This window comes from Chroicocephalus ridibundus, chromosome 1, assembly GCF_963924245.1.
Source record: "Chroicocephalus ridibundus chromosome 1, bChrRid1.1, whole genome shotgun sequence".
NCBI classification, from domain to species: Eukaryota; Metazoa; Chordata; class Aves; order Charadriiformes; family Laridae; genus Chroicocephalus; species Chroicocephalus ridibundus.
In genome coordinates, this window is record NC_086284.1 from 100,738,157 (window position 1) to 100,751,266 (window position 13,110).

A 13,110-nucleotide genomic window follows, 5' to 3' on the forward strand; every position below is an offset into this window, starting at 1 on the left:
CTTGCCTAGGCATAATATAACTGATTATGGATGGTGTTTTTGTAACAAATGCTTATTTTATATTTCATTCTTCCGAACCCTTCTGAAGTTTAGGGTAATTTAATTTGCTGAGCTACAAACTCAGCTGTAATTGAGTTAGAGGCTGTCTTCAAGGGACAGCTTGGGTTATTAATGGCAAAAGTCTGCACTGACAAATTGCTTCATATCTGATCATATTGACTATCATTATTAAAACAAGCTGCTTCTCCCCAGACTGCAAAAATTCTGGCTTTTTTTCCTCTCTTCATTTTTTTTTATTTCCAGTTGTACAATTAAAATTTGTTCTCAGTTTCTTTCTATTTCCCTACATATTTCAGAGGTATTATTACACTCAATTAGACTGCACTAGTAACTGGCCAGCCAGCTTTTAAAAAGGTATTAATTACAGTAGTTTCAAGTTGCCATGCAAAGGAACTTTCTGCTTTCACCCTAGGGCAATGCCTTCTGATTTTCCAGACAACGTCAAGACGAAGCTGCAAGGATATTTATGCATCACTTACTCTGCTCCTCAAACCCCCAGGCAGCTAGCCTGGTCACGGATAGCAACTCTGAGCAGCCCCAGAGCCATCTGCAGTTATGACAGTAACTTCTTTAGGGCTATTCCAGCAGCAGGGGAATCACTGGACTGAGAGCATGCTGCAGCCTTGGCAACGCACCCTGCCCAGGGGCTGCACAGAGGGATGACGCAAACCTGTTATCTCTGGCTCTGTGCCACAAGGCGATTCATGCAAGGGGAACCCTGAATTGGCGGATGAAGCTGCCTCAAAATGTGGCCTCGCTTGACAGAGGATTTGTCCCACATTGTTCAAATCGGTATCAGAACTGACCCGCTGAGGCTTAGGGGGAGCTGCTGTGTTCAGAGTGATGCAGTTCACAGCAAAGCTGTCTTGGTACGCTATGAGTCTGAACAGCAGCCAAGCGATCAGAAACAACCCTTCCATACTAAAAAGGAAAATGGACAGGGTGATGCACAAGGTCACCTTGATTGCCAGGAATCAGGGACAACAATCAAATACGCTCACATACAGCAAGCAGAAAAGCCAGGTCACTCTGTCCGAGAGCTGGCCAAAAATAAAGGTTTACTCAAATCAGGAGCTCCCAGGACCCCACAAGTTGCTCCAGTGAAATTGATGCTGCCATCAGCTTCATTGTTAATAGCAGAGAAAAAAGCAATTTTCACTGAGCAGCTGCAGGTAGTTCCCAGGGTCCCTGGCCCCAGGACAGACCCACTAGGCTACCTGCCCTAAGACTAAATGCTCTACAGTTTCTGCAGTGCCCTAGCCATGGAATAAGTCCAGGGGATGTGTGGTCAGGCAGATTCAGCAAAAGCCCCCCCCCATATTGTTTCAAACACACTCCCTCCACAGAACTGCGTTTTCCAATTCAAATTCAGTGAAAACTTGCAAGTTTCTCCACTCCAAGTGGTCATCAGTCATTCCTACTGTCTTTGGTCTCCCATTATGTATCAGGCTCCATTCTGCACTTTCTGCCTTACATATGAAGTGAAAGAAATTGTTACCCACCTAGACATTTTCACCTTATTCACATAGGAACGTGGCAAACCATTATTCAATGCCATTAAAAAGGACCCTATGTGCTGTTCTCCTCCAGAAAACAGTCATGCATTCATTTTGATAATATTCTAACATACCCATCCCATGACTTGACAGAAAAAATAGGTTACTCAGAAGTTTCATGCAGAAAGCAGACAATAACATTCACTTCAATCCAGCTGTGTGTTACCTGACACACTGCAGTCAGACAAAAACATCTATTAAAGGCTTACATGGCATGACCACAAAAGCTATTGCTAGAATTCAGATAATTTGAAACTTGGGGTTGTTTTTTTTTCAGTTTACAACATTAATGCTAGGTCCTTTGCTACCAATGTTTCAGCATCTTCAGATCCATCCCATAAGTCCAGTTGCAGTGGAAATGCACCAAGCTTTTAGTTCAAGCAAAGAACACAAGGCAGCGTTCAGAATAAAACCCCTGTGAAACAAGGAGAGGGTCTCCTGTAATCTTATTTGAGATGTTCATTCAACTTGGCCTTGATGTTAGTGCTGTCCAGTAGCTTGCAAAATATGCTGAAGGAAAGAAGTGATAGCTTGCCAAGTCTGACTGGCAAACTAGGATTGGCACAGAGCTGGCCTGCCTTAGGCATTTGGCTGTCCCGCTTAAACTGCGGCACATGTGTGCTGGCCCATGCATTTTAAAGTCTGCCAAGCCAACAACGTGTTTGCTCTCTTTTCCAGTGGTAAATGTGTATCTGTCAGATCTGAGTGGAACAGTGATATATAGGAAGCAGCTATGAAGCCACATGTCTTATTTTTCTACCATGTCATCTTCAGAAAGCTGCCTGCCTAGCCATCCCCTCTTGCCTAGCATGCTCTTCTCATTCCTACCAAGTTAATGCTTCTGATTTGTAGCAGTTTCAAGCTTCTGTCTCCCTTTTACCTCACATTTTACTAATATATGTTTGGAATTCAAGGAACCAGATTTTGATGTTATTCAGATTCTTTTCCTGAACACCACATAGTGTGTAATAAAATACATTCTTCATAAATAAAATACATTCTCCAGAGTATTCAAATTAGCGTTAAAATTATGTGCTTAAGAAGTCAACATCCAGACTATTCAGTATCTTAAAACAAAGTAATTTAATTCTGGGGATTTGAAAGAAAAGCATGTTTTCTACAAGAAAAAAGGAGAGACAGCAAGAATCCCATTGCTTGAAACATCCAAGCTAGGGTATGAAAAGGCCCAGAATTCAAATGAAAGAGATGCTAGTGATTTTTATGAGAATTATTTTTCAGCCTCTGTACCTCTCCCCTACAGCCCCACCCAAACTTGGACTTTAGCATTTTCAGATGTGTTTTCACATTTAGCTAGGCATTACATGCTGGTTCATCACAGGCAGGCTTCTCTTTCACCAGATTATGCTGCATCTGTCTGATGGAAGTCTGCACTCACCTGGTTTGGAATTGTTTGGTTCCTTTTGAAGGAAAGTCCACCTTGGACATCCAAAGCTCAACTCCCACATCCCATTCCCTCTGATCAACCCAAACTCATCCTACCGCCTATTGAGGGCTTCACTGAAACACACAGCTTCTTAGTAGGCAGGCAAAGGTATAGTAGTCATGTGGGTAATGGCACCAGTCAGGACAAATCAGTTGAATATATCTGGCTTAGAAATAGCAACTCGCTAAAGCCAAATTATCTGGGGTAAAGTGCTACAATGTCTATAAAAACATCCCCACAAATCACTGGTCTTCCTTTGCATCCCAAGTGTTATTAGGAAATGGTCCAATATCACCAAAATTCAAGAAATCGAAAATGTCTTCAGATCTATTCAGCTTTTCATCGTCTGCTTAGTTACCCGCTTGCACTAATTTAGGAGTTAGTTATGATCTTGACAGCCTTTTCCTTGAAATATATCATTTCCTGTAGTCAGAATGCTGCCAAGTACTATTTCAATGACTGGTAATCCCTCTAGCGTTAGATTCATAAAGAACGAAGCATCACCAAAGCAGTTTGTCAGCCAGGTGCCCTGACCAGTGGTACTTGTTGGGTAACAAGGCTTACTTTGCAGGTCACAGAAGACAGAGACACAAAGCATCCATGGGCATTAGCAATGGGTACTGTCTGCTTTCCAGCACTCTGCCCAGTGATTCTGAAACTGTGCAGATCCCTAGTTTCCTTGAAAGTTCTCCTCCACCCCTTACAAAACTAAGACACTTTCTGTGAAAAACTGCTTCTTGTGCAATGCTACTAGTTCTTACTGGAGATGCTGACTTAACAGGACTGTTCCAGCAGCCTCACTGATTAGCTCTAGAAGAGCCTGCTAACTCATGTTATGCTAAAGCTTGTTAATCCTGACAAGGAGTTGTCCCGTTTCCAGGGATAGCCCTAGTCAGCGCTAGCTTAGGCATTTCTGGACGGTGCTCCATCATTCCCAGAAAAGGTGCACCTAAAATCCCTACAAATACATCTCCACCAGTATGTACAGCTAGCCAGGATCCCTACAGGTCCCTTCTTCACTTTCAGGACACTCATATTGTGCTGCGATACAACACAACCTTCCCTTGCCTAAGTGCACAGCAGTGCATGCCCCTTCCAAATTTAAACCACTATAACGTGAACATTTGTTTCAAGTTTTTCTGTTTCTACTATTGCAGTTTTCTAGTCCTGCTGGCACTATCTGGCAGCTGGCTCCAACAGCACAGCTAGAATCAAACCTGCCAGCCAAGGAGCAGCAAACAAGGCTGGCAACAGAACAGCTCAGACCTTTCTGTCAGGCATTTGGACACTAAGAATATGTTAAAGACACTAAATATACACTTGCTTGCATTTTTCCATAGTTATAGCTCTGTCTCTCTACACATCAGAAAATCTGAAGCCCTCATACCTGGTGCCACCCTTCTCACCAGCTTGCTGTCTCAGTCCAGGTATCTTTGAAGTCTCCAAAGGCAGACAAGGACATCACCTTTCACAGTTCATTGCTTTTTTTTTTTACCTCTCCTTTTTCTCCTTTTGTTTCTTACTTTCATCTTTAACAAAAAAAAATCTCTAACATCATTCTGTCTACTGTCAGTACTCAGAGTATCAGCTGCACCACAGTTTCAGGTCATGTTTCATGCACTATATACTAAGGTGATAATGTAAGAACATTCAGTGTCTGTAAAATAATACTTTTCTCTAAGAGGAAAGACAGTTCAGCTGTAACTAATATTCAAGGCGTGTAGGCAGACAATTTTCATTTCTTCTGACTAAACTTGTGCTTCCTCCTCCAAATTCCATGTTACTGCATAAATAAGTCTATATCCCACTTGGTATGAATTGATCAGGTGGCATAGCACCAGCCAAAGACCTGGCCTATGTAACATTTGCCCAATTCACCTCTAAGTAGACTAGTCTGGTCTCAGAGAAAGCAGACATGGAGAGCAGGGGTAAATTGTGACCTCAAATCCTGTCATTAATAATAAGTTCCACAGTTGCAACTCTTCTGCAGCTGCTTACTCTGAGCTTATTCCATCAAGATTGCCATCCATTTTCCTATTAGGAGAAAGGTAGCCTATATAGTCCGTCTCTTCCATCTCTTTCCATAAGAGAAACAAATACTGATTTTCTTAATTAAAACTAGAGGAAGAAGAGGAAAAAAATGATTTGTTAGTTATGATTTGATCTAGTTTCTACTTATCCACGATGTCTTTTTTTTAATTCAGAAACTCAACATCCAAACAACTGAAGGAAAAGAAAAAGAACACCTTTTCTTAGAAAAAGGGAGAATGTATGTTATTCATCTTGATTAGAAGATCCTATGCCGTATAGAGAATAAAGCATTATACAGCTCACTGAATTTAAGGCTCTGTTGCAACAGACAGGCTGAAGACAGGCATAGCTTTCCTCTGATGTATGCAGCTGCCTTCTCCCAGTTCTCTTCATCCAAGAAGTAGGTGTCTCATGATTTACATACCCAGTGCCTAGGCCTAGCCGCTCTATTACAAGTTCTTCTGTAGCAAAGATACAGAGAAGAGGTAAAATGTAAACACTGAGGCACATTTTCCAAGTCATCCCTAAAAAAAGGGAAGACAGACAATGGCAAATAGTGGCCTGGAAAACAAATATTTTATTCAAACCAATAAACAAACACCCAAACACCTTTGAAAGGGCCACCACTGTTCCAGCTGAAGTTAACTGCTACTATGCACCACATTTCATCATAAGCATGACCTAGTTAATGCAGAAGCTGTTGAAAGATGACACTCAAACTTGCCAATGCATTACAAATCGGGGACATTGGACTAGAAACTAATGTGCTTTTGCAGCCTGAAATGATATTCTGTTATCAAATCAAGTACTGCAGTATGAAGGTTGGAGTTTTCCTGTTTTACAAAGGCAGGAGGTTTTGCTTCAAGTTACTCTTTTACAGGGAACATGGTGTCTGAGGCATATTACTAAAGTGTTGTGTTGGCATTCTATACATTGCAAGAAAACTAGTGTGCTTCTCCCTAAACAGTATGTCTGCCAGTTTCCCCAAAATAGGAAGTGATGTTGGAAATTGATCCAAGTGCTATTTTAGAAGATGCTTGATCCCACTGAAACCACACTGATGGAAGGAGTAGGCAAAGTGACAGATCTAAAACTTATTGTTCTCCCTCCTCCCTCCTCTTTTGAGCTGCAATTTACCACTCAGTAATAAATAGATGTGAGTTAAAATTAAAAACTGATGCTCATGTGCCTTATCTGTCCCACCCCCACCCTATAACAGCAGCAGAATTTCCTCCTCCACCCTGCCATGTTCTTGCTGCACTTTTTACATCTATACAGTTTTGTACCTGTTGTGGTTATAACCTCAGTGAGGCCAGTAGTTAACAGCTGAGGGTCATGGCAGTATCTGAAAAATGCATCCAGAAGGGCCCTCTAAGACCACCGTCTGGCTCAGATACCTCCAGGACCACAAGCTCCATACAAGAGCACAGGAATGCCTTTAAACAAACATGGCATGTTTTCCCCCTATAAACACCAGCTCTTTGATTTAGTGCTATCAATCAGCATTATTGGCATAGTATCCTCCCTTCAGTGTTTAAATAAATTTGATTCGAAGACCCTAAATACCATTTCAGCAGAACAGATTTAACTGAACTCAGGAAAGCAACCCATGAAAGAATCAGTTTTCCCATTTAACTATCTGAAGCAGTTACAGTTTCAGGCAGAAGCCTCCACACATGTAATGTTTCACAACTGGCCATGCCTCCCTCCTTTTCTAACAGCCTCCTGGTGACAACACTTGTCCAGAGTGATAGAAACATGTTCCAGGTTCTCCCTCAACCTGGAGAGAAGCTGATAGATACCCTCCATTACTCTGACAGCTTAGGGGTATGCCCAAACCACCAGGCCATGTGGTGCTACCAGTTTTGAAAATAGCCATTAGCAGAGATTGCCTTGGTAATTAGTGTTACCTCCCTCCGCCCCAACTGGTGAAGGTCAAATTTCAAAGTCTTTGACCTTAGCATTAGGCTATGTCACCTTGCCAATGAAGCTTCCATCTTTGAGTTGGCTGCTTAAGTCCTCTCACTGAAGGTGAGCTGAACTCCAAAACAGATTCAGAATTATCTGAGCTCCAAAACAAAGATTCAGTACTCCAGGCTGCAGAGGAGAGCTATCTGCAACTCATCCCACATGAATGCCCTGCACACCCCTGTTACAGGTCACAGGAGCACCCTTCATGATCATTTTGAAGATGGACACAACATAGCAGTTGCTGTAGGATTCAAGAGCCCAGAAGTAACATAACGCAAAGGGAAAGAGCTTGCTGTAGCTCAAGGAAGAAACAAGACCTGATGTTCTTTGTATTCAAAGCCCAACAAAAATACCCTCTACATTTATGCAGAGATCAAGATCCCAGTTCTTAGCTCCCCAACTAAGAGACCTACACACTCTACAGAGTCAAGCCCATGACGGCTCTCCTCTTCTGCCTTAGGAACTTCATGTGCCTGGTTGTTTGACACCTGTTTCAAAAGGAAAGCTAGCATATTCTTGCTAGGTAGCTAGGCTGCTCCTCAAATATAAAGAGCTCCTGGCTCAAATCCTGCCTTAGGTGCTGCGCATCAGCACCCTGGCAGTCAGTACAGAGCTTCACTCGCATTGTGTAAGGCTCTTCCAATGCAAGTTCTTAAATCACAGGTGCCTCAGGCATGTGGGCTGATTAGGTAGATTTCCTGAATGGCTCTCCCAAAGTCAGTCACCTAAAAGCATGTTAAAGCTGAATTCCTCCCCTACCCCAGCAATACCACTTTAATATCAAAAGGACAATTTAATATCAAAAGGAAATAAATACATCCAACAAGGCAATCTCTGCTAATGCTATTTTAAACTGCAACTCCTTACAAATGCACTTCATCCCCAAACCACTGGAACAGGATCCAGGACAGTAACACCATACTACCTAAGTGTGCCCCTTCCCAAGTCCAGACGTGATTCCTGATGACAGGCAGAATCATTCACAGGAAGCAAGAGTGGCAGTGACCACTGTAAAAATGTTTGTGGGATGAAATGCTTCTTGTGAAATGCTTCATGCCAGGAGAATACTGTCACCATGACCAGACATCATCTACAACATGTCAGATAATTAAAGAACTGATAAGAGGACAGTATTCCCTGCGGTGAATCAAGTTTATGCCAGTTGTGAGTCTAGAGGCTCACTGGTAAAACTGCTGTCTGTGAACAGTGATTTGGCATTGGTCTATAAGCCCATCACCCAAGATTACTTCCTCCATTTCATCCCATGTGACCAGAGATCTTTAATGGAAGAAGGGCTGCATCTCACAGGGGCTAACTGACAGTAGCTGATATTTTCCAGCATGGCCCTTCTCTCTAGACTCATTAAAAAAAAATAACAGAACACACCTAGAGACCTAAAGAAAAGGCTTTTCAGTCATTTGAGGACGAGATTTTCAAAGCTATTTCAACACCTAAAAATGCATTTCAGTATATAGTGATGTTCCTGAGGAGTTCCCCATTCAGCTAAGTGATCTATCTGCCTAAGTGATCAAAGCCTCCAAGCAGCAGGAAGCACTCACCATATTATGCAATGCTACCAGGTACACTCTTTTACCTCAAGTTCCCTATAACTAGTTACAGGACCAGACTTCTGCCCAGCAGACGGAGCATCTTAAACACATTTTCAGACAAACATTGCAGAGTAAGAAGTGTAGGGTTTTTCTGTAGAAAAGTTCTTTATCCTTCCTGAAAAAAAAATGTTAGCTGCTAGAAAATAGAAAAGTACTATAGTCAGATGAACGGCTGCTTCCTGTTCAGCTTTCTCCACCAGGAGACTGGTAATCATGGCCCATAAACAGGAAATAAATTAATTTTGCTTCAAGCAGTAAAATATGAATCCATACAAAGTCTCAGGAAATAACTTGATGGATATGAAAGCTCTCTTCAGAGATTTCTGTAGCGACGTTTCAAGCTCCACTCAAATCCCGGCAATTGTTAACATAAAGCAAAAAGCCTTCCCACCCTCCCAACACCATTCTATTTGGGATAATCTTTTGATGGCTCTAGATGAGCTTCTTTTCAATCACCCTGTCCTCAGATTTTCTAGCAGATTAAAACAAAGAAAATAAAAATATTTTTCAGTTACAGCACTACAAGTGAAATCCACCAAGACCCCCGTCCAAATACAGCAAACAGATGTCTAAGGAGCTTGCTTTCTGATAATCTTTTTTGCCTCATTTTTTAACAACAGTCTTTTGCAGTGAGGTGGTTTGGGGTGGTCCAGTTGCTTCCATTCGCATTTTGGGAAAAGAATCATCTCTTGATTAATAGCTGATAGGCAAGTAACAGCAAGGAAGCTTTTCTTCATTGGTGCTGCGAGTGACAAACTGATCAATATCATCACTTGAATGACAGTAGCACCAAAGACATTGAGTGCAGTGCTAAGTGTCATATGTACAGGGCTTAGTGCTGCACCAGGAAAAAGACATCATTTCCACCTGTGGGTGTTTGCTAGGAATACTGTTTCATGAGACTCAAGGAAACATATTATGAATAGAGAACCCCTAGGCTGGCATTAGGGATGATCTTGGTGTTTGTTGGGACTTTTAAAATCCACAAGGCACGCAATCTAATTTAAACTATGAAGGAATAATTACTGAGCAAATACAATCCAACACAGGACTATCAGAAGAGTGCCTTGCACAGTTACAGTAAGTACAGCAGTATCACCCAATCATTACTCCTCACAAGATTTTTCCCCAAACACTATCTTTAAGCAGCAGAATAGCAGTGCTGCATCTTACCGAACACTTCGGCTAGCCTGGGTGACAAAGGGACAGTGACTACAAAAAACCCACACCACATGAACTATCTGGTTGATACAAATACAGGCAGCGGCTGAAAAGAAGTCACAAAGAGCCTGGTGCATTACACCTAGACTGACCAGCCTCTGCAAGCAGCAGAAAAGCACAATGAGGATTTCCTCTGCTTCCCCCATTTAGCCTGGCCTGCAAGCCAAGATGTAAGCTTCTCCTCCTAAATCCCTGAACCAGAGACCATGCTACTGCGCTACTCTGTCTCAGGTTTACACCTCATGTAAAAGATACAGCAGAGTAACACCCGCACAACAGCTAGTCAGAACTTACTTGGTGTCACTCTTAATTTTACTCTTGCTGCTAAGAAAGGAATACCCATTTGTTAATGAAGCAGCAAGTCTTTTATAACAGAAAATAGCCTCCAAAAATAGGTGCTGGTTAAGGCACAATTACAGGTATCCCTACTGATTCCTACAGAAAGGGTTACAGTAGCGAATGTGGGATCTGCTGGCTGAACCTCCCCAGCATTTGACTGACTACACTGCCAAGTAGTCATCCTGCCTGATGACACTTTTAATAACAAAAATACTAGTTTGCCCCAGAGAACTTTTCCACTAAAAAAAACAAACAAAAAAAAACAAAACAAAAAAATACAAGCCAAAGTTTTCAGCTTATTTATTTATAAGGGTACAAGTGATCATTACATGCTTGGCACTATTTACATTTTTTCCTTAATTGTAATCCTTCCCATGACACTATTTATAAAGTTTACATCAGCATCCAACTACAAATAGGGCATTTTTTTCCATGAGCTCTAGCAGACAACTTCCATGCAACTTACTAAATCCTTCTTTCTGCACAGGAAAGCATTACATACATCTTTAAATTATTAGGGTTTCTTTTATCTAAATGATTCTACACTGGTGCACATGGTCCTCCAAAGGGTAAAACATCACCTTGTTTTATGCTTTGAAGGAGCATGCACACCTGTGGAGACCTGTTCATCAGAAGACAGGGTTTATATTTGACGCTATGTATTTCAGACGCCCCACGCAGCAAGGAGACACCCCTCACTCAGATCCACCAGCTCTGCCGGGAAGCACAGCAGAGCCTCAGCGGGCTCCCAGGGCGGGAAGCACCCATCCCTCGCCACCCGCCCTCCGGAAGGGGACGGTTACGGTCAACGCCAAGCGCTGCCCACCCTCCAGGGCCGCTTTCCGAGGGGCTGTGGCGGTTGCCCGCGCCCCAACGGCCGTTCGCCCGCCCCAACGGCCGCTCACCTCGCTCATGTCGCGCGGCAGCGGCAACCCGGCTCGCGGCAACCCGCCCGGCACAGCGCTCCCGCCCGCCGCCACACGCCGCCCGTTAAGAAGCGGCGCCCCGCGCCCGGCCCGGCTCGCGCCAGCCAATCAGCGCCGCGCCCGCGATGAGCCCCCTCCCCCCGCCCCGCGCCCCCATCCGAGAGGGCGCGGCGCCCCCTGGCGGCGGCGGTGGCGGCTGAGGCCGTGGCTGAGGCGCGGCGGCGTGTGCCCGGGCCCCGGGGGCGTCCCTGTTCCCTCAGGGGAAACCCGCCCCCGCGTCCTCCTCCTCCTCCTCGGCCGAGCGGGCCTGGAGCAGAACCTGCCTTAGGAACTACTGGGTCCAGAGCCCCGCTGCACGCTCGTCCTCGGCAAATAGTGGTTAGAAGCACCGGGAGCGCTGCTTTCCCCACAGGCCCCGCAACCAGCAGCGCTCCCCGCAACAAGCAGCGCTCCCCTTCTTTTTTTTTTTTTTTTTTTTTGGTGGGGGAGGGGGAATCCTGGAGCATCCCTGCAGAGAAAAGGGACTGTCACCAAGGTCGCAACTGCTACTTCAGCCTGGGAGCTGTGGACGGAGTCCGACGCCCTGGTCGGGGTGGGAGCGGCCCTGAAAATGGTGTGTGCTGGGGGTAGCCTGAAAATGCGAATTAATGCTTACAGATGGCATTAAATAGTCAAAGTTTTGCTGCTGTCTTTACCGCCTGGCTTTGTTCTTTGTTACTGAGGAGCTCAGCAAGTCATAATGTGAGTCTCACAGCCATTTCTGTTGAAATACATAGCATGTCTTCATCAGCTGCTTTTGCAGGTATATGGAAGAGAGTACTTCTGATAATTTTCCTAAACAAGCAACTAGAACAAAACTTTGGGAAGTGTGCTGTTATACTCCAGCATCCATCTTTTGATGGAGCACAATTACTATATTTGGCAATACACGTTCAGATGCTCTGACTCATGTATCTGTGGAGAAATATAGATTCAATTTGCTCTGGGAATGCATTTAACTCCCTCAAATTTTTATCAAATCAATAAAAAGGTTAATGCGTTATTTTGGAGAGCCTGAGAAACTTGCCAAACCTTTCCACTTCCAGGGACTACCTTGCAGCAGCCTCTTCATCAATACCTATGTTTGGCTCCAATCTCAATAGAGACGGTGAAATAAAGTTTGTGAGATGTTTCTGGAAACCACCTTTCCCCTTTGAGTTGCAGAGGCACAGGCACTGCAGCACAGTGACAGTCAGGTGAAGACCCTGGTGACTGGAAAAAGGGAAACATCACACCCATTTTTAAAAAGGGTAAAAAGGAAGATCCTGGGAATTACAGACCATCAGCCTCACGTCTGTGCCCTGCAAGACCAGGGAGCAAATCCTCCTGGAAGATATCAAAACATATGGAAGACATGGAGGTGATGACAGCCAACATAGGTTCACCAAGGGCAAATTGTGCCTGAATCATCTAGTGACCTCCTACGATGGATTTGCTGCATCAGTGGACAAGGGAAGAGCTATGGATGTCATCTACCTAGACTTCTGTATGGCCTTTGATATGGTCCCCCACAACATTCTTGCTGTTAAGTTGGAGAAATATGGGTTGAATGAGTGGACTGTTAGATGGATAAGGAATTGCTTGAAGGGCCGCATCCAATGAGTTACAGTCAATGGCTCAGTGTCTGAGTCAAAACCAGTAATGAGTGGTGTTCCTCAAGGGTCCGTACTGGGACCAGTACTATTTATATCTTCATCAATATCATAGACAGTAGGATTGAGGGCACCCTCAGCAAGTCTGCAGATGACAGCAAGCTGAGTGGTGCAATTGATTCACTAGAGGAATGAGATGCCATCCTGAGGGACCTGGACACGCTCAAGAAGTGGGCCCATGTGAACTTCATGAGGTTCAACAAGGCTGAGTATGGGGTCTTGCACCTGGGTCAGGGCAAACCCTGGTATCAATACGGGCTG

General features: G+C 44.0%; 1 protein-coding gene across 1 annotated transcript in view; it reads right to left on the reverse strand.

The window, feature by feature from the left end:
- Positions 1–11,246, reverse strand: part of PCP4 (Purkinje cell protein 4) — a 53,945-nt gene extending 42,699 nt beyond the window's left edge. Inside the window, exon 1 of the mRNA XM_063345295.1 lies at positions 11,138–11,246. Coding sequence (XP_063201365.1) covers positions 11,138–11,146 — 9 coding nt within the window. The 5' untranslated portion in view covers positions 11,147–11,246. The remainder of the gene's footprint in view (positions 1–11,137) is intronic.
- Positions 11,247–13,110: the final 1,864 nt, after the last annotated feature.